Source organism: Zalophus californianus, chromosome 7, assembly GCF_009762305.2.
Source record: "Zalophus californianus isolate mZalCal1 chromosome 7, mZalCal1.pri.v2, whole genome shotgun sequence".
Taxonomy (NCBI): Eukaryota; Metazoa; Chordata; class Mammalia; order Carnivora; family Otariidae; genus Zalophus; species Zalophus californianus.
Window position 1 is genome coordinate 107,880,892 of NC_045601.1, and position 20,549 is coordinate 107,901,440.

The 20,549-nt window shown below is 47.5% G+C and overlaps 1 protein-coding gene across 1 annotated transcript; it reads left to right on the forward strand.

Annotated features, from left to right (window-relative positions):
• The first annotated feature begins 610 nt into the window (after positions 1-610).
• Positions 611-16,596, forward strand: PRPH2 (peripherin 2). The gene is made up of 3 exons (XM_027602734.2): positions 611-1,292; positions 13,238-13,484; positions 16,318-16,596. The coding sequence occupies exons 1-3, from the start codon at positions 712-714 to the stop codon at positions 16,528-16,530; spliced, it is 1,041 nt and encodes a 346-aa protein (XP_027458535.1). The 5' UTR covers positions 611-711; the 3' UTR covers positions 16,531-16,596.
• Positions 16,597-20,549: the final 3,953 nt, after the last annotated feature.

Genomic DNA, 20,549 nt, shown 5'->3' on the forward strand with positions numbered 1-20,549 from the left:
CTAAATCTCCTGTTCCTCTTACCTGTTTCCCAATTATTGATCTTTTGATTGTGGGATTGTGGGAGTATTAAAAAATGCTTTTTTTTTTTTTTTTACATGTTGTAAATGTTTTCCCACTATCTGTCATTTCTTTTTCAACTTGGATAAAAATGTCTTTTGTCCTACTGAAAGTTTTAAATGTGAAGGAGTTTGGCCTGCACACGGGCCTCTGGGGAGCCACGCGATCTGAGCCAGCCCTCAGGGAGAGCCCGCTCCTCTGGCCAGTCCTGTTCTTGTTCCTGATTCCTCAAGCTGAACCCAGAGCTTTCTTCTGCAGTGTGTCCGTCTGGGCTCCTCTTGGCCATGTTCTGAAACTGGCACAGCTTTGTCTAATGGGATGAGCCTGGCTAAAGAGATTAGCGAGATGTCTTGTGGTCCCCACTTTTAATCTGTGGCGTTCCGGCTCTCCCTGCTTGGCTGGGAAGGAAGCTGCAGGAACATCGCGGAGACCTGGCCCCTTCATGAGCTGAGCCTCTGCGGCCCCTGTTACCACTACTAAGTTAACGGGGGTCCCAGGCTAAGGGGCTCAACATGGGCAGTTCCCAGGGAAGCTCCCTGCAGTGTGGACCATCTGCTTCCTTCCCAAGGCCCTGAGTTTGCAGCCCCCGGGCTCACGAAGGTCAGGAGTGAGAGTTGTGCCGAGGGAAGCTGCCTGGACTGCACTCGGCAAGCATGGCGCTGCTGAAGGTCAAGTTTGACCAGAAGAAGCGGGTGAAATTGGCTCAAGGGCTCTGGCTCATGAATTGGTTCTCCGTGTTGGCTGGCATCATCATCTTCAGCCTAGGGCTGTTCCTTAAGATCGAACTGCGGAAGCGGAGTGATGTGATGAATAATTCAGAGAGCCATTTTGTGCCCAACTCCTTGATAGGGATGGGGCTGCTGTCCTGTGTCTTCAACTCTCTGGCCGGCAAGATCTGCTATGATGCCCTGGACCCTGCCAAGTACGCCAAGTGGAAGCCCTGGCTGAAGCCATACTTGGCTGTCTGTGTCCTCTTCAACATTGCCCTCTTGCTGGTGACCCTCTGCTGCTTCCTCATGCGGAGCTCACTGGAGAGCACCCTGGCCCATGGGCTCAAGAATGGCATGAAGTACTACCGAGACACAGACACCCCTGGCAGGTGTTTCATGAAGAAGACCATCGACCTGCTGCAGATTGAGTTCAAATGCTGTGGCAACAATGGCTTTCGAGATTGGTTTGAGATTCAGTGGATCAGCAATCGCTACCTGGACTTTTCCTCCAAAGAAGTCAAAGAGTGAGTGGTCTCCGGTCCTGGGATCAGAGCTAGATGGGGACTTGGAGGCCCATGGGGGTGCTCTGTGTGCGCAACTTAGTACTGTGTGTGTGTGTGTGGGGGGGGGTGAGGCTGGATTCAGGTGGCCCATGTGAAATTGCCAATATGCTAACATTTTTGACCTATAAAGATGGCGATATCATATGCTCCACCTAATGTCTGGCTAAGGAATGTCTGGGAGGAAAGTGTCAAGTTACATTAAGTTGCTTGGATAGGAGTCTCCAGGGAGGAAGACCCAGCCAGGAAAGTGTGCCTGCTTCATACGGTAGGGATGGGGCATTCATAGATCACATATACTGAGATGTTATTTGGCTCTTTGTCTTATTCACTCAAAGTTTATGCATTCAGTCCCAGAAGCTTAAATTTCCTGGTTAGTTCCCTTGTTTTCCAACCTTCTGAGTCGGAGCATCTCTAGGTATTTGTCCTTGGGTGTGGTGGAAAGAGCAGAGGACAAGGCAGTCAGGAGGTCTAGGCTATAGTTTGGGCTGTGTTGTAAATTAGCTTGTGACCTTGGGTGAGTCACTTGCCACTCTGGTACCTTGCTCGCCCATCTTTTAAACGAAGGCACTGGAATAGATAATCTTGGAGGTGACCTCCTAGCTCCGTCTAGAGCCTGGCATACAGCAGGTGCCCATTAAATATGTGCTGGTGTTTACTTCTTGAATCACGATAGTATGACACAAATACGTATCTAAAGTATTTGTGGTGTGTATAAAAATAAAATCCTGAGCTGCAACGTAGGGAGGTACTGGTGAGCCAGAGGTGGAGGAGACAGCGGCTGACTCTGGAACACTGCTCTTCCCCAGAGACCCACCATTATGGGTCTCAAGTCATTTTCTAGGGAAAGGGCAGCCTGCCCTGAGCCCGTGGCTCATCCTCACCTCTTCTTTCTGTCCCATCCAACCCATTCCCTGGCTGAGGCAAGGGGTCAGCTGTTCATTCAGGGTTGTCCTGGGTAAGGCTGGTGAGTCCAGGAGGACTTGAACGCAGGGTGCTGGGCACACTGGCAGCAGGACACGGCTGACGCCCAGATGACACCCAGGAACCCCAGATGATGGAAGGGAAGTCAGACTGAAGGTCAGTGCTTGGGGCTTCTATTTTCTCTGTGGGTGGGGATTACTGCTACAAATCCCTAGTTAAGAAGAGGCTGGTAAACCACTTTGCCCTTCCGAGGTGACAGGTCTAGCAGGGACAGCACAAGGTGGCAGGATTTACACAAGGTGCCACAGGAGGGACAAGCAGAATTCCTGGGGATGGGAGTGAGAGAGGGGGAGAAGCTGAAACAGCCTTTGTGAGCAAATAAGAAAGGGCTTTCATTTTTTCCTGTCATTTTCCTTGATTGCCTTCTGCACAGAGTTAGTCATTGGAGAGACTTACAAAGCCTCCCTGTAATCCCCAAATCTCCTTTTGTCCCAGAGCAGAGAAATTCTCCAGGTTGTTCCACTCCCAGTGGTTGGCATATCTAAATTTTCAGGCAAACAGTAGGCTTGATCCAAACCACCTCAGTGCTTCATACCAACTTGTTGGGAGTGAAACTATCCTAACTCCACTGACTTGAAAAAAGTTTCTCAGTCACACACACACACAAAATATAGTGACAACATTAAGAGAAACAAAAACAGGAAAAAGAATTCAAGCCAGATTCTCACCCACAACTGACTAATGGCTTTAATTTTTCCCCATTTGGTTTAGTCTTGTTAACATTTACATAATAAATAGTGTAACCATGGTATAAATACAACTGAGCACCCCATTTTGTAATTTGATAATATAGTATTTGCGCAATGTTCAGAACAAATATATTCCCCCCAGCTTTGTTTAAATATAATTGACAAATAACATTGTGTACGTTTAAGGTGCAGAACATGTTGATTTGATACACTTACGTATTGCAAAGTGATTACTATGGATTACTATGGTCGCATTTGCTATAACACCTGCATCATGGCACATAATAGCCATTGCTTTTTTGTGGTGAGAACTTGGCAAGTTTCAAGGATATAACACAGTATTGTTAACTATAATCACCGAGCTGTAGAGGAGATCCCCAGAACTTATCACTGGAAGTTTGTACCCTTTGACCAACATCTCCCCTTCCCTCTCCCCACCCCCAGCAACCACCAGTCTAGTCTGTTTCTGTGTGTTTGGTTTTTTAGATTTTACATGTGAGTGATATCATCTGGTATTTGTGTAAAGTGATCATGTTTAATTGGTGCATCATATTACACTTCCTGAATGGACACACTTAGGCAGGCATTTAGTTCGTTCTTATTTGCTTCTATTGGCCACACTGGAGTAGGCTTCTTTGAGGCTTTTGCTTCTGTCTCTTTGTCTCTGTCTCTCTCTTACTTCCCTTAGGCTGTTTCCAGGTGGAAAATGTATCTGTTGGCTGTCACTTTCCACAAAGCTGGTCTTAAGACACAATGGTAGAACTGAAATGCCTGTCTCCTTTCCCAAACCTCCCATGACGTCACACTCCTGTGCTGCTAAGGGCACAACCTAGTAGAGAGAGGACCACATCAATGCTTTCCACAAATTCTCACTCTGATGACCAGTGGACAACACCTGTGAGCGAGCGGAGGCTCCTGGGGCATGGGGTGGCACTTCCTCCCTTTCCAGAGGCTCAGATTTTTTTCATGTCTTGACTGCTTTACTTAGGAGGACTGTTAAGTTTTCCTGACAAAGCTGGCCCCTGCAAATCCTCCTCTGAACAATCTAAAGTGTATTTATTTTTTTGAGGCCAAGAGCGGAAAAGTGGTAAGCATTTACGTTTTTCTGGCTTTTCTCAGCAGCACCCTCAGGGCGAGGATCCAGAGGCAGCAGAAGCAGAGAGAGGCGGGCGTGGGGCCTGGCAGGAGGGCAGGACCAGGGAGCAGCGTCATCTTCCACCAAGATTTTTTTAAAAGGAATTCTTCACCTTTTTCTCTTTTTCCTTTCCCTACCAAATTCAGAGAAGCCAATCTCTGGTGGGCCTCAGTCTCCTTGACCCTGACAACTCTGGGAGGGGATCCTAGGAGCAGTGAGCTGGTTGGAGGGGGAGGGTGGGAAGTCTGCAGAAAATGCACCGAGCTCCTCCAGTGACACTGGTCCTGGGTATGGGCAGTGTCTAGTGCCTAACTTCTGGTCCTTTCTGCAGGCTCTGCCCCTGGAGCATCTCTCTCCATTCCATACGATGTACACCTTGCTGGACTGGGTTACAGAAAACATTTCCAGTCTGGGTCCTGAGAGGTGGAACTGGGTTCCTGCACAGAGGGCTCCCCGGGAACCTCCCCAGCTATGCCCCTGCTCCAATGGTCCCCCAGGAAACTGAGCACAGAGCTTGGGGTCCCAGCAAACATGGAGGGGTGGCTGGTGGTTGGTGTTTGGAGATTTCTTAGGGGGATCTTTAAGATCAAGGACTCTTTCCAGAAGGCTCCTGGCCTACACAATATCAATTGAAGATTTTTTTTAAAAGATTTTTTTTTTATCCACTTGAGAGAGACAGTGAGAGAGAGAGAGAGACTAAGCAGGGGTGAGGGGCAGGGGGAGAGGGAGAAGCAGACTCCCCACTGAGCAGGGAGCCCAGTGTCGGGCTTGATCCCGGGACCCGGAGATCACGACCTGAGCAGAAGGCTGACACCTAACAGACTGAGCCACCCAGGCGCCCCACCTCAGATTTTTATGAATTTAGAATCTCCCCACCCGCACCCCTGCCCCACCCCAGCCGTCCAAGCAAATAGCCCACTGGCCACACCCCACCCCCAGTCTGCCCCATCACTATGTTGTCAGGTCCCACATTTATTCTGCACAAAACCCCTCCCTGGGGGGTTTAATAATTCTCTTAGTTGTTGTTATTCTTTTAGGTGTTGTTTTTCTCTATTTTATAGATGAGAGATCTGAGCCTCAGGTTGGATCTCACAGCAAGAAGTGGGGGCTTATTGAGATGATTTACATTCCTTACAACTCACCCAATGAAAGGGGACAGTTCAATGGTTTTTGGCATGTTCACAGAGTTGTGCTACCAGTCAACACCACAGCTCACCTTAGAACATTTCCATCATGTGGAAGGGACACCCCATACCCTCTGGCTTTCACTCCCTAGCCTCCCATGGCTAAGGAGTGAAAGCTACCCTCCCTAGCTCTAAGAAACCACTAGTCTCCTCTCTGTCTCTATACTTCTTCCTCTTCTGGATATCTCCTTTGAAGGAAATCATATAATATTGGTCCTTTCGGGCCTGGCTCTTTTGACTTAGCATAATGTTTTCCAAGTTCAACCATGTTGCCACATTTGTTAGAACATCCTTCCTTTTTACAGACAAATCATATCGCATTGTATGGGGTGCCGGGTTGTAATTCTGCTCCTTCCACTCGACTTGTGCTGCTTGCCCGTGATGTTAGGCACCTTGTACAGCTTCAGTGTCAGATGAATCTGTGCCCTGACTGAAGCTTTGAATTATCCAGGCCACACTGTCCTCTCTCGTCCTGTCTTTCTCTGTCTTCTTGTCCTCCGTGCCACCCTCCTCCAGAGGGACAGTGGAAGGTGTGGGCGGAGATGACCTAGGCTTGAGAAACTTCTAGGGATTATGACTGGATTCCAGTTCTTCTGTGCCCGGGTCTCAGATAATGGTGAGACGGCTGCACAGAAACCAGAGAAACCGCCCAGGCTCCCTGTGGCCTGTGGCAAGTGAGGCTGGGTTCTGCTCTACCCTGTGTGTTTACCTTCTCACTGGCTCTAGCCTGGTGCTCCTGAGGGTGGGGAGACATGTTCCCTTATGACTGGGGGAGGCCCTCCGAGGGAGGAGCAGAGTCCAGGGATGCTGCCTCCCTTAGCAACTGAATCTTCAGAGCAAGTTATTCGGACATAGGTTTGTAGTTCTCAGCCAGTGCTTCTTTTATTTTACTACATTTTTCAACTTTCATCATGGAATATTTCAAGCATTCACAAAAGTAGAGAGATTATAATGACTTTCCATGTACACTTCTCCTAGCTTCAACAAATGCACACATTTTCGCTTTCTTGTTTCATCTATACACCCTCCCAAACACACATTATCCCCTCTGAGTATCTTAAAGCAAATCCTTTCACCTGTAACTATTTAAGGAGTCATTTCTAACAGGTACAGAGGTTTTGTTTTTTGCCTTTTTGTTTTTGTTTGACATAAGCACAATAGTAATCATGCCCAACAAAACTAGCAGCAAGATCATCTAATATCTAGTCTGTTGAATTTTCTCTGATTGTCTCAAACTATCTTTTACAGTTGGTTTGTTCAAATCAGGATCCAAACCAAGCCCACATTGTGCATTTGGTTCTTTGATCACTTTTGCTTCTTTTACTCTATAACAGTTACTGTCATGCCATATGTGTATTGAAGGAACTGGGCTATTTGTCCTGAAGAATTCCTCACATTCTCAATTGGGCAATTTCAGCCAAGTGGTGTCATCTAACTTGTTCTTCTGTCCCCTGCATTTACCCATAAGCCAGTAGTTAGGGCTGAGGTGTGCTTGGATTCAGGTTTGGTTTTAGCAAGAACACTTCCTAGGGTGCTCTGTGTATCTTAATGCATCACATGAGGAGGGATAAAGTTTTCAGCCAGTTTATAACAATTCCTTTAAAACTTTCCCCTGCTTTTAGGATGAACAGAGCTTTAGTGTCTTGGGGTGAGAGGCCTTGGCACGAGGAACTGTCAGCCAGGAGGGCTTGGCCTGAAGCCCTCAGTCTGAAGAAGTGGGCACCAAGCTCTCTCACTTGCCCATCCCACTCAGGGAATCCACAGGCTACAGGCTTCTGTTCACTCTTTCTGAACAATTTACAGACATCTCAAGAAGACTAGACCATGGCTAGGAGCTCCCTGAGGGTAGGACTGAGTCTCCCCTCAGACTGGGGTTCCTTGAGGGCTGTGTTGTGTCTCCCCCTCAGACTGGGGCTCCCTGAGGGCAGGGCTGTGTCTCCCCCCATCAGACTGGGTCTCGCTGAGGGCAGGGCTATGTCTCCCTCTCAGACTGGGACTCCCTGGGGGCAGGTCTGTATCTCCCCGCTCAGACTGGGGCTTCTTGAAGGCTGTGTGGTTCCTCTCCCTCAGACTAGGGTTTCCTGAGGACAAGGCCCAGGACAGAATGGCGTGGAGGGGGGGCAGGCCTGGCTTGATGAAGGCTGGGACTCCCCTGGGCTCCCAGCCTGGGATCTGTTGGGGTCCCCTATCTCTGGAATTAGCCCTCCATCTCCTCTAGAAGCATCACCTTGTTTACTTAGTGCTTGTCCTGGTTACAACCACAGATTAAGGCCCCACTCACCCTCTTAAGACAAAGCCAGGCAAGGAGAGCTCCTTAGGTGGTGAGCTGGCTATTTATATCAGAGTATTTCCCAGGCTACAAATCTTGCTCTGCTCAGGGCTCACCACGGAAGGGTCTTGATTACGAAAAGACCTGTTTTCTAGCATACTCTCCCATAGCCAAGTCATATATGACTTGGGAAAATGATCATGTCAGAGTTTTCCTGGAAAAACCAACATAATTCAGGAGGTAAATCAATAAATCAACAAAGAAATCCATATGGAAATAAACAGTGGAGGGGAGTGGGGAAGGCAGGGGTGTAACTGATCATGAGTCACTCCCCAACTGGGATGCTAGCTGAGTGACACTTGTGGAACCTTGGCAATTCACCTGACTTCTGTCAGACTCAGTTTTCTCATCTGAGAAATGACATGACAGGGGTGCGGTAGAGAGTAAGTGGAATAATACACATAGACCAGTTGGTATATAGCAGTACAGTATTAGTATTTCCTTGAAGATTTTTTTTTTTTTGAGTAGTTACTGGATATAAAGTACTGCAGGTGGTGAGTGAGGGAAGACAGGGGAGACACAATCCCCAGTTGGGGACTGACTCATGATCAGTTACACCCCTGCCTTCCCCACTCCCCTCCACTGTTTATTTCCCTATGGATTTCTTTGTTGATTTATTGATTTACCTCCTGAATTATGTTGGTTTTTCCAGGAAAACTCTGACATGATCATTTTCCCAAGTCACTGTCTCCCCAGTGTGAGGGGAGACATGGCCCTGTCCTCAGGGAGCCCCAGTTTGAGGGGCAGAAACAGCCCTGCCCTCAGGGAGCCCAGTCAGAGGCGGGAGACACAGCCCTGTCTTCAGGGAGCCCCAGCCTGAAGGGGAGACACAGTCCTGCACTCAGGGAGCTGCAGTCTGAGGGGGATACAGCCCTTCCCCCAGGGAGCTCCAGTGTGAGAGGCGGGAGACATAGCCTTCCCTCAGGGAGCCCCAGCTGAGGGGGAGAGACAGTCCTAACCTCAGGAAATCCCAGTCTGAGGGGAGACATAGCTTTGCCTTAATGAGGCTAGCAAGGCGACTTCTCCACTTGGGGGAGTGAGCTAGGTGAGGTGGGAAGACAGGGGCTCTCCAGAAGGCCAGCCTGCAGAGTGAGGGTAGCTCAGAGCCTCTACTGGCCTCAGCTCACAAAACTGCAGGCCTGGCCTTCACTTCAGATACACTGTAGTATGTATGAGGCAGGTCCATAGGCTTTACCCTAGCTTAATATACCTGGAGAGTGCATAATGAGTGAGAATCGTGGACAAGAAAGGGCTTCTGGGACAGGGAACAAAGGAGGAGATCATGCTTTCCCAGGAAACTTAAACAGAAGAGCCAACAGACAGGAAGGACCCGAGAGACTCTGAAGCATCTCTGAGGGGAGAAGTGGGCAACTGCTGTGGGCTAGTCTTCCACTTGTTGTTTGGCTTTGAGTGAGGCCCTGCCCTGCTTGGGCACCACTTCTTCCTCTGTAGAACAATCTGGTGGATTGCAAGGTCCTTCCCAGGTGGCCATAGGTGGGCATTCTCTGAGGGCCTGTGTCAAGTGCACCCCACACCCTGCCTCATTTAGAGCTCCCCACAGCTCCCAAGAGGGTAATCCCCACCTGACACAGGTCCAGAGGATGAGGTTCCACAGATCAGAAATGCAGATTTGGGACTCAAAGGCTGGCTCCCTCTACAATCCCCCCTCTTCTCATGGGGACACTGGGAACGGTCCAGGTCGGATGTTGTGTTGGTGGGAGCAGGCTCAAGGGACAGCCTGCAGGTCAGGAAGAGGGACAAACAGCATTTGAGTTCAGCCTCAAGGAGACTGGGGGTGGGAGACTACTGTCTGCTCAGTCGTGCAGGTTCAAGAGGGGGACAGGAATCCCAAACTGAGGGCCTTTCTGCTTCAGTCCTCCCACCGTGGACCACCCAGTCCCACCACCAGGTGCTGAGCGGGGGCTGCAGGGGGAGAGCAGAGTGGTTTCTGCTCCCACTGTGCTCTTGGTGCACTCAGTTGAGCTCAAGCAACAACTTCAGTAGCAACCACTTCAGTCAGTGACAAGTGTCTAGCAGGGCTTGCCTCAGGCCAGTGGTGAGCTCTGCTCTCGCGGACACGGCTGCTGTCCTCACAGAAGACTCTCATACTCTCTTCTTCACCGTTGGCAGAAACCCTGCCGCCTGCTCACAAGTGACTATTGCCCAGTGGTGTTGAGTGGTCTGTTCCACTGTCACAGTTGTTTCCTGAGAGCACACAGAGCATATGTGAAGGTTCTTTCTCCATCACCCCGCCCAGGCGTGGCCATGAGTCCACGCTTATTGTGCACTTACTGTGTACCAGCCACTCTTCTAAGACTTTTTACATGCATCCCTTCATATGATCCTCATGTCAACTCCATTTTACAGATGAGGAAGCTGAGGCCTGGAGAGGTGAAGGAACTTGTCCAGAGGAATGAACTGGGAGTAAGTTCAGGTGGTCCGGCTCTTATCACTGTCCTGGATCCCCTGTGTACCCAGGGCCACCCATTCTCTGGGCAAGGGACTAGGAAGTAGAGGTCAGGGACTGCAGAGCGTGTGGAAATATGGTCACCATAACCCAGGTGAGGACTGTTCTGGAACCAAGGAGGCCACATTGTGCAGAACCTTCCTAAAGTCTTAATCATACTGATCAACAGATAGTTCACAGAAAAGGAACCACAAATGACGCTTCAACATATCAGAAGACACTCAATTTCATTCATAATGAGAAAAATGGAAATTAAAACAACCTTGAGATACTATTTTCCATCCATCAGGTTGGCAAAGTCCAGAAATCAAACCTGTGTGGGTAGGGCCACGAAGGGTAGGTTGTCTCATGCATGTCTGTTGGGGGTGTGATTGTACAAACTCCAGGGAGAAATATGGTAGGGATCTAGGCCAATCACAGATGGACCCACCCTTTGATGCAGGGATACCTCCTCTAGGAATTGACACTCTAGATATATTCACAATATCCAAAATGTTTGTATTGACAGGAGACTGGGAAAACCCTAAATATCCAGCAGTAGGGAACTGACTACTACCCCATGGACCATCTGTACAATGGTGATACCACACAGCTCATGAAAAACCTGGAGAACACTCTCCACTGGTAGACATAAAAAGATCTCTAAGATATTGCTAAGGGAAAAAAAGAAAGGTTCAAGACAGTACATTACCATTTGGGTAAAAGACAGGAAGAGTAAGAATATTTGCACAATCTGTGTTTGCTCATCATGTATGCAGTCTTTTTATTTTTATTTATTTTATTTTTTTTAAAGATTTTATTTATTTATTTGACAGAGAGAGACACAGCAAGAGAGGGAACACAAGCAGGGGGAGCGGGAGAGGGAGAAGCAGGCCTCCCGCTGAGCAGGGAGCCCGAGTGGGGCTCGATCCCAGGACCCTGGGATCATGACCTGAGCCAAAGGCAGACGCTTAACGACTGAGCCACCCAGGCGCCCCACAGCCTTTTTAGAAGGACAGACAGTTGGCTACAGTTGGGGGGACCTGGAGGTCAAGGGACAAGAATAAGTGGGAGACTAAACATGGACATTTAGAGCTAAACATTGAAATTATCATTTCAATGAACATTGTTGAAACAATTTCTTTTTTTAAAATTTTTTCTTAAAGATTTTATTTGAGAGAGAGCGTGAGAAAGAGAGAGCACAAGTGGGGAGGAGGGGGAAAGGGAGAGGGAGAAGCAGACTCCCCGCTGAGCAGGAGCCCCATGCAGGGCTCGATCCCAGGACCCTGGGATCACGACCTGAGCTGAAGGCAGATGCTTGACTGACTGAGGCACCCAGGTGGCCCTTGAAAACAATTTTTAAATTAATTAATTAATTTATTATTGAGGTATAGTTGACATCAACATTGTATTAGTTTCAGGATACAATATATGATTTGCTGTTTGCATAAAATGGAAAGTGATCACCACAATAAATCTAGTTAGCATCCATCACCATACATAGTTACAGAATTTTTTTCTTGTGATAAGAAACTTTGAGATTTACTCTCTTGGCAGCTTTCAAATAGGCAATGCAGCATTATTAACTGTAATTGCCATGCTGTATATTACATCCCCAGGACTTATTTATTTATAACTGGAAGCTGGTACTTTGGTCACCTTCACCCATTTTACCCACCCACCTCACCTGTCTCTGGCAACAACAAATTTTCTCTGTATCTATAAACTTGGTTTTTTGGCTTGTTTTGTTTTTAGATTCCACATATAAGTGAGATCAAATGGTATTTGTCTTTATTATTTCACTTGGCATAATGTCCTCAAGGTCCATCCGTGTTGTTGCAAATGGCAAGTTTTCTTTTTTTATAGCTGAAGAATATGCCATTGCATGTGTGTATCAAAGTTTCTTTATCCATTCACCCATTGATGGACACTTATGTTGTTCCCAGGTCTTGGCTTTTATAAATAATGCTGCAATGAACACAGGGATACATATATCTTTTTGACTTAATGTTTTCTTCTTTCAAGATTTTATTTTTAAGTAATCTCTACACTCAATGTGGGGCTTGAACTCACAACCCTGAGATCAAGAGTCACATGCTCCTCCGACTGAGCCAGCCAGGTGCCCCTCGAGTTAATGTTCTCATTTTCTTTGAATACCCAGAAGTGGAATTATAAGTGGAATTATAATTTCTATTTTAAATAATTACATGCTTTCTATTCTTATGTTGTAAAGGCATCTATTATGTACAGCATTGTTCATGTTCAACTTAAAAAAAAACTTTTTCTCAAGATAACATGCATACACTCAGGTGCATAAATCTTAAGGGCGAAAGCTTGATGACCTCTGGCACACAGACACCTGGGTAGCCGCACTCAGGTCAGACAGGACATACCCGGATGCCTGAGGAGGATGGGGAGAGCCTTCACTGTAAAGATGTCTCCCTTTTGAATTCTCAACCCACATGAATGTGTGGTGTGTGCTAACCAAATACATAGTAAATATAGAAGTGCCAAAGTAATGTGGGCCGCATCCTTCGGGTGAGTGAGGAGATCCCACCTGGCTAGGGGCAGAGTTCCCTGCCCCCACACAGGCCCTGGGTCAGAGCAGGACTTCTGGAAACATCCCTGAACAGAACTGATCTGGCCCGAGGGGCCTTGGTCCCTAGGGACTCGTTATTGGGGGGCAGGAAGTCGGAGAGGGGGCTGGGGGCTACAGGCTGTTGGCCATGAATGCCTGGCACTCTTGTCCCAGCCACCACCCGTCCTGCTCCTCTTCCTACCTGCCTGACATGCTCCAGATGATCACTGCGGGCCAGGGCCTGGCAGTACACAGTGTGGTTGGATGCATTTCTACATTCCTTATTGACTTTCTTCTTGGTTTATCATCTGTCTCAACCCTCTAGGACCTAAGCTCTAGCAAGGCAGGGACATTGGTTCTCTAGGGTCATCTCTCCATCTTCAGGTCCTAGAACAGTGGCTGGCACATAGTAGGTACACAACAAATATTTATCGAGAATGAACGAACGAATGAATGAACAAATGGATGAATGAATATTATAGCTTTTCAGAGGCAGGGGCTGGGGGGAACTGGCCCCTGGTGAGAAATCCAAGAAGCCCCTCTCAAGCCATCTTTCTCCTCTAGTCGCATCAAGAGCAATGTGGACGGGCGATACCTGGTGGATGGTGTTCCCTTTAGCTGCTGCAACCCCAGCTCACCACGGCCCTGCATTCAGTACCAGCTCACCAACAATTCGGCACACTACAGCTATGACCACCAGACAGAGGAGCTCAACCTGTGGGTGAACGGCTGCAGGGCCGCCCTGCTGAGCTACTACAGCAGCCTCATGAACTCCATGGGCGCTGTCACGCTCCTCGTCTGGCTCTTTGAGGTAGGCTTTGGGCCAGGTGGGGGCGAGGGAAGAGGGAGTCACCTGCTCCTTTTGGATTTGATGGGTGGGGCCTGGCCTGGAGTGCTTGTCTCTCTCCTCGGAACCAGCCTTCAGCTTAGCTGTGGGTCAGGCAGGCCTAAGTTTGAATACGAGCACCTCCACTATTTTTTATTTTTTTCCTATCACTCAAAAAATAGTTTATTGAGGTGAGATTCATAGAACTTAAAATTAACCATTTTAAAGTGAGCAATTCAGTGGCAGTTAGTACATTCCACAATGTTGTGTAACCACCACCTCTATCTAGTTCTAAAAGATTTCCATCACTCCCAAAGAGAAGCTTATACCCATTAAGCAGCATACTCCCCACCTCTTTCCCCCCAGCCCCTGGCAACCATTAATCTGTGCTCTGTCCTTGCGGATTTACCTATTCTGGACACTTTATATAAATGCCATCATAATATATGACTTTTTCTGTTTGGCTTCCTTCACTTTGCATGTTTTAGAGGTTCATCCTGTGCCTTCATTTTTTCAGTCTGAGGCCTTGGAAAGTTATTTAATCTCTCTGTTATAGGGGGCCGACAGCACTGAGCTTTGGGACTCCTGGGGGGCAAAAGGAGATAATACGTACATTGTGTTCAGGAAATGGGAGCTATTTGGATTTGTGCTTCTCTGGAGACTCTGGTAGCAATTTGCCTGTTATTCTAATTATTAGTGGGTTCATCTGATCTCACCTGTGAGGCTTAATTCCTCTCTGTACAGAGTTTGGGATGTAGCCATTCATTCATTTATTGAAGAGTTAGTTCTTAAACACCTAACCAGTACTAGGAGCTGTCCTGGGTGCTGAACGAGAGCAAGTGTTAGTGAGTGGTAAACCAAGGGGATTCAGAGGGTGACTCAGGGCCTCCTGCTTTGAGCTGACAGCAGAAAATCCAGACCCCAAAATTCAGAAGTACAAAGCCAGAAACCTTAGGTGGGGAAAGTCTGTCCATTAGAGAAGATTCACTGAAAGTTTCCTTTAAGTAAGCTGCTCTCTTAGTGCTATGGAAGTTCAGACGTGGCGACTACTTCTAACTCACCACCTCACACTAGAGGTACTATACAGTCTGGGGCAGGGGTGGGCTGGGAGGGAAGGGAGGGCTTCTTTTGATGTCGAGGCAAATTAATGACGTTTTATTGGTCATTGACTCCTTGAGGCACAGTCTTGGGAATGAGTGGGTAGAGAGATGAGAAGCTTACTGCTAGAGGGGCAGAAGGTCATGTTCCTTGAAAACCCATGAAAAGAAGACTGAAAGGATAACAGAATCAGTGGGAAAATGGGATTCCACTGGTTGCCTCTCAGTTTGCTCACGTTTCCAGGAAGCTAGTGACTGCATGAGATGAGGACCAGTTCACTGGAACAGGGAGTAAGTGCCCTTGACTTTTAGTTGAGGCCTTTGGTTAGCAGAGCTCTGTAATGGGCACAAGGGTGGCTCTGGCCTGGGCCTTGCCCTCCTGGGCCTCACAATCCAGTTAGGAGGTGACATCTAACTCATGAACCAAAGGGAGAACCATTTGCATTAAGTGCAAAATTAATAATGCAGCAGTAAGCCTCCTTCAGGAAAGCAGGAGGGGATCAGAGGAGCATGCACACCAGGAGGACTTCCTGGAGGTGAGTTTTTCCACCATAAAAATATTTTATTGAACTTTCAATAGACAATGACAATAACAAAAACCTAAAACTATTAGTTACTAATGTCATCTACTACTGCAATTATAAAATGCTCCTTGAGCACTGATTCAATAGATGTTTACTGAGCCCCTACCACCATGGGGTGCTGTTTTAGGGGCTGGGAGACTGAATGAAAAAAGATGGATCAGGGGGTTGGACATGCTCTATTAGCAGGCCTCACCACCTCACAGAGTTTGCTATACCATAAAAGGAGAAGTGTAAGAGAGAGTAAACCAGGAATCTGTGTAGAAACAATTGGGTAACACAATATATTAGAGCAGTGAAAACAGTACTTACCACATTAATAACCAATATGGCTGACACATCTATTCATCCTTTCGGCGCACCACGTACCGTGCTCTACACCTACTGACATGTCACAGCATGCACATGAGGCAGGAGACACTCCATCTGAAAATTTGTAAATCATATGAGTAAACTGAGGTTTCTTAGTCACATGGCTGGCTAAGTGCCAGGGCTGGGGTTTGAACCCAGGCATTTTGGCACCATAGCCTGCTGCAGTGACTGCTAGTGAACAAATCCAAACAAATCACCCACTCATCCCCACACTAATCAAAACAACAGAAGTAGAGGAAACCACATACGATGATACTGTTTGCTGAGAAAGGGGTGACTTTAATTTTGTCTAGCAAATAGTTGCCCAACACCCAATATATGCCAAGCACTGTGCTAGGAAGGGGCTAGGGGCATGAGGAGGAGGAGCCTAGGACTAATGCCCCCAAAACGGGTGAGACCTGAGAGGAAGAGGGAGAATTGAGTAGCAGGGGCCCTCACCGAGGGCTGAAGCTGAATTAACAAGTGAATGTGTAGAGGAACAATGTTCTAGGCAACCAGCAAATGGTAAAGACCCGAGGAGAGAAAGTGTGGATGGGACCCTAAGAAGCCCAGGGTGGCCAGAGAGGAGAATGGGGCTGGAGATGAGGCAGCTATCTTGAGTACCACAGGCCAGGCTAGTGGGCAGGCCCTCACCAAGCCAGACTCAACAGATCTTGCCACACTTGAAGGCCCCGGCGATGAGGAGGCTGGTGGCTTGCATGGTTTCCTAATAGCTCCAGCCCCCAGCTCCTTCTCCCAGACCTCCTCTAAGTCTCTTCTCCCCACCAGGTGACTATCACGATTGGCCTGCGCTACCTACACACAGCACTGGAAGGTGTGTCTAACCCTGAAGACCCTGAGTGTGAGAGTGAGGGCTGGCTTCTGGAAAAGAGCGTGTCGGAGACTTGGAAGACCTTTTTGGAGAGCCTGAAAAAGTTGGGCAAGAGTAACCAGGTGGAAGCCGAGGGTGCAGATGCAGGCCAGGCCCCAGAGGCTGGCTGATGGCCCTGGGGCCCCCTCCCCTCCTGAACACTGAGAAGTAGTGGACTCCAAGAAAGCGGATAACCCCCCCCCCCAATCTAGTCTGAATCTCCCAAGGAGGGCGGCCATCTTACAGAGACTCTTCTTGATGGTGGGATTTAAAGTTTAGGATCCCTAAAAGCATTTGGCAAATATTTGTTAAATGACTGACTTAAAAATGAATGAGCCCCTGCTAAGGCCCACTATTTTTGGATATGCCCTCATGGGGGACTCAGGGGGCCTCTCAGTGAATCACTCTTCATAACACATGAATTCACTTCCATCCCGAAGCTACTGGCCACACCTGAGAGCAGCTCCCCTTTTAAGATTCTGTCATTACAAGCTCCAAGTTGCTTCATTCTATATCCAAAGTGTCACTTGGTGCATAAGCATAGGAGTCTAAAAAATGTACTGGCCATGTTTTTTTTTTTTTTTTTTTTTTAAGATTTTATTTATTTGACAGAGACAGAGATCGCGAGAGCAGGAACACAAGCAGGGGAAGTGGGAGAGGGAGAAGCAGGCTTCCTGCCGAGCAGGGAGCCCAATGCGGGGCTCGATCCCAGGACCCTGGGACCATGACCCCAGCCGAAGGCAGACGCTTAACGACTGAGCCACCCAGGTGCCCCTGTACTGGCCATGTCATTTTTTTTTTTTAAATGCCAAGATCAACAGGTCAGCCATTTTATTTGTATAATTGTGTAAGGAGGGGAACATTGTACTTTTCTAAGAGTAATGCCCTCTCCAAAGCACTGAGGGCTTCACAAGAGGAATTCTTCAATCATGGGGCAAAATAACTTAAAGACAGGGGATTATTTTCCTCACCAAAAACGTAGTTAAAGGCTACTTTTGTATCACATTCCCATGCCCTCACTTAGCCTGGAGTGAGCCATGGGCTGAGGAAGTCAGGTTGTTGGCACGTTCCAGCAACATCCCACCCAAGTGCCAGCTGCCCTCCTTTGGCCTGTCTGCGGAAGCACTAGGTGAGGTGGCTGCCCTTTGCTGGAAGAGGAGCAACAATCAGCTAAGAGTCCAACCTTTGGAGACCGGGCCTCACCTCTTGGAGGGCCCAGGAACACCCACACAGGTGGCCATGACAGCCTCCATGGACAACACCAATGGTCTACAGTGGAAGGCAAAGTGTCCTCTGGGAACTTCTTCCTGTTTCTTTCCCTAGACACCCATCCTGCAAAGCAATATTTCTGGAATGCCTCTGTATTAAAGAAGATTCCTTGAGACAATCCATCTTCCCGAGCTAGTGATGGCAAGAGAAATTTTAACTTCTCTCCCAAAAGAGAAAAAAAGGAAGCCGTTAGGGGAAGGAGAGAATGACTTCATTACTGTTCTAAAAGTGTTCAGTGGGGAGAAAATAAAGACTTCTGGTGCTGCCTGGGGCATATTCTGGGGCTCTAATTCTCCCGGGCGTAAGATCAGATCAAAGATATTGGGACACTGTCAGACCTTGGTCCCAGGTTTAATTTAATTAGACTTCTGAGTCTCCTTGAGACCAAAGAATGATCCACAGTGAAAATGCTGAGGGAGTCAGCCCCCTCTGATGAGGGTCCTGGAACTCTCTCCCCTGAGGAGTACTGAGAAGCATCGTGAAAGTGCTGCTCTAGGCTCATGTGTAACTATGCTGTTAACAGATGTACGATAGACATTAAAAATTATATTGTGTGAAAATCACTTGTGTTAAATGCCTATCTTAGCCGATTTGACAGTACGTTATCACAGCATCCCCAACTCTAGCTAGTATTTGTTAACAAAACCAAATTGCACTTGACCCTAAAAGGAAGCATGCTACCCGTCAGGGTAGCTATGTTTCAACAAGATGGGTGCTACTTCTCTCCCTCTTACCATCTCCTGTCTGTAACAACAGTGATGATAATAACCTTAACATTTGCTAGTTTAGACCAGAGCTGAATTCATTTAATATTTTAATATGTGGAATCTTAGTGATTTAAGCAAAAATTCCAAACCAGCTTTTTTCCTGCTCTGATCAAAACTTATTTTCCCAAACAAGGAAATATGAGTCTCTATGGGGCGAGGTTATAGGGCAGATGTAAATCTGAGAGCTGCTGGGAGGACCAAGGGTGAACTGACCCTACAGTGAATATCCCCGGTTGGTTCAGAGCAGACTTAGGGAGAGTCGCATTTATCAGGTCTTCTCAGGTAGCTGCCGGCAAGACTCCGTACCAGGACTTCCTTGTGTCTAACCTTAGTCTTTCCTGGGACCAGTGTAAATTCATTTCTCCCAAGGGACTCAGCCAGGTTTTCAAGCCTGGCAGGCCCAGCCCTGGAGTAGGATGAGAGGTAAAGGCAGCACCTTAGGCCTCTTACACTTTTAAAACAGGTACTAGGTAGGTACTAGCTGCTTATTTTTGAACATTTAGGAAGACAAGTATCCTAGAATCTGTGGCTTCAGTTTAAGATCCCATAGCCTTTTTTTTTTTTTTCTGCAACACTTTTGAGACCAGGACTGAGCCACCAGCAAATAAACCCCAAGTAACCTCAATACAGGTTAATAAGATTAAGCGCTTGCTCTGCAGGCTCCCCTGCCCCTCCTTGTCCGGATATCTGTAATGCTAGGCCAGCAGGTTTGCAGCTTAGCCAGGAGATGGGGGTGAGGGGAGAGGGGCCAAGACAATTAGGGCCTCTGACCTACTACTGGATAAGAACATGGCTTCTGAGGACAGTGCAGCCAGCAGCACAGTATGTTAGGAATAGGAATGTGGCGGTGGGGGGTGGGGCCAGTATGTAAGTCAGGGAGAGAGGGGATGCCTTCCTGGTCCTCAGTGGACAGGAGGCTGGCTTGAAGGGAGGAAACATCAGTCCTTAACTCCTGATGGTATGCTTTGTCTTTCCAAACAGAGGATGAGTATAAACAGCAAAGTTAGAGAATGTTGTACAAAGACGGTATACAGTAGGTTAAGATTAAAGGAGCAACTCCTAGCTATTTACCCAAGGGGAATGGAAGTGTACGTCCACACAAAAACCTGTGCATTAATGTTTTCACTTTTTTCATATCACCAAAAACCACCCGAATGTCCTTCACACCTGGTAACTGCATAAACATCTGCACAATGGAACGCGGCTCAGCCACCAAAAGGAACACGGATGATTCTCCAATGCATTAGTCTTCTTAGTGAGAGAAGCCAGTCTCAAAAGGCTACATGTGATATATAGTTATCTAACATTCTGGAAGAGGCAAAACAAAGGGACAGATTAGTCGTTGCCCAGGGTGAGGGGGCGGGGGGGGAAGAAGGTGACCACAAAGGGGCTTGAGGGAGTTTCGTGGGGAGATAGGACTGTTCTATTTGATTGTAGTGGTTGTTAAACAACTGTATGCATTTGTTAAAATGTGTGACTGTCCACTAAAAATTAGGATGAATTTTACTATGTGTAAAATAAACCTTAGTAAACGACTTAAAAAAACAAGAGTAAGGACAGAGCAAGGGAAGTGTCAGAGGGCTTAATGAGTCAGAGGGCCTAATGCTAACATTAGGACCAGGGAAGGGAGTAAGCCGGGGGTAGCATGAAAGGCTGGGAGATAGGGAAAGCACATGCAAACCTTGCTTTCTTAGTTTATACCTTCCATTTTAAGGCAATTTTGAGGGAAAAGCACAGCAGAGCTCTTATAGGCATTAACTCTCCTGTAAATAAAGGATATAGTTTCCTTCCTATATGTGTCTCTCATAAGCAGAGAGTATCTGAGGAGTGTGTTAAGAACAAGGACCTGGAGATTACCAGGAAAGAAAGAGCAAGAGTATAAACCTGGAGACAGGTCTTGTTGCTGGGAGGGACTTTGAGTGCTCTGTTACCCCAGTGATTTGAGGTCCAAAATGGTTCAGAAGGTCACGAGCTGTCATAGCCAATGAATATGACGCTTAATCAGCTGAAATGATGACCCAGCTATTTCTGGGAAGGTCAAGATGGTTTGGCTAATGGCCATAATTGACACTAATAATATAAGCATCTTAATTTTCAAGCTAATACAGATGTCC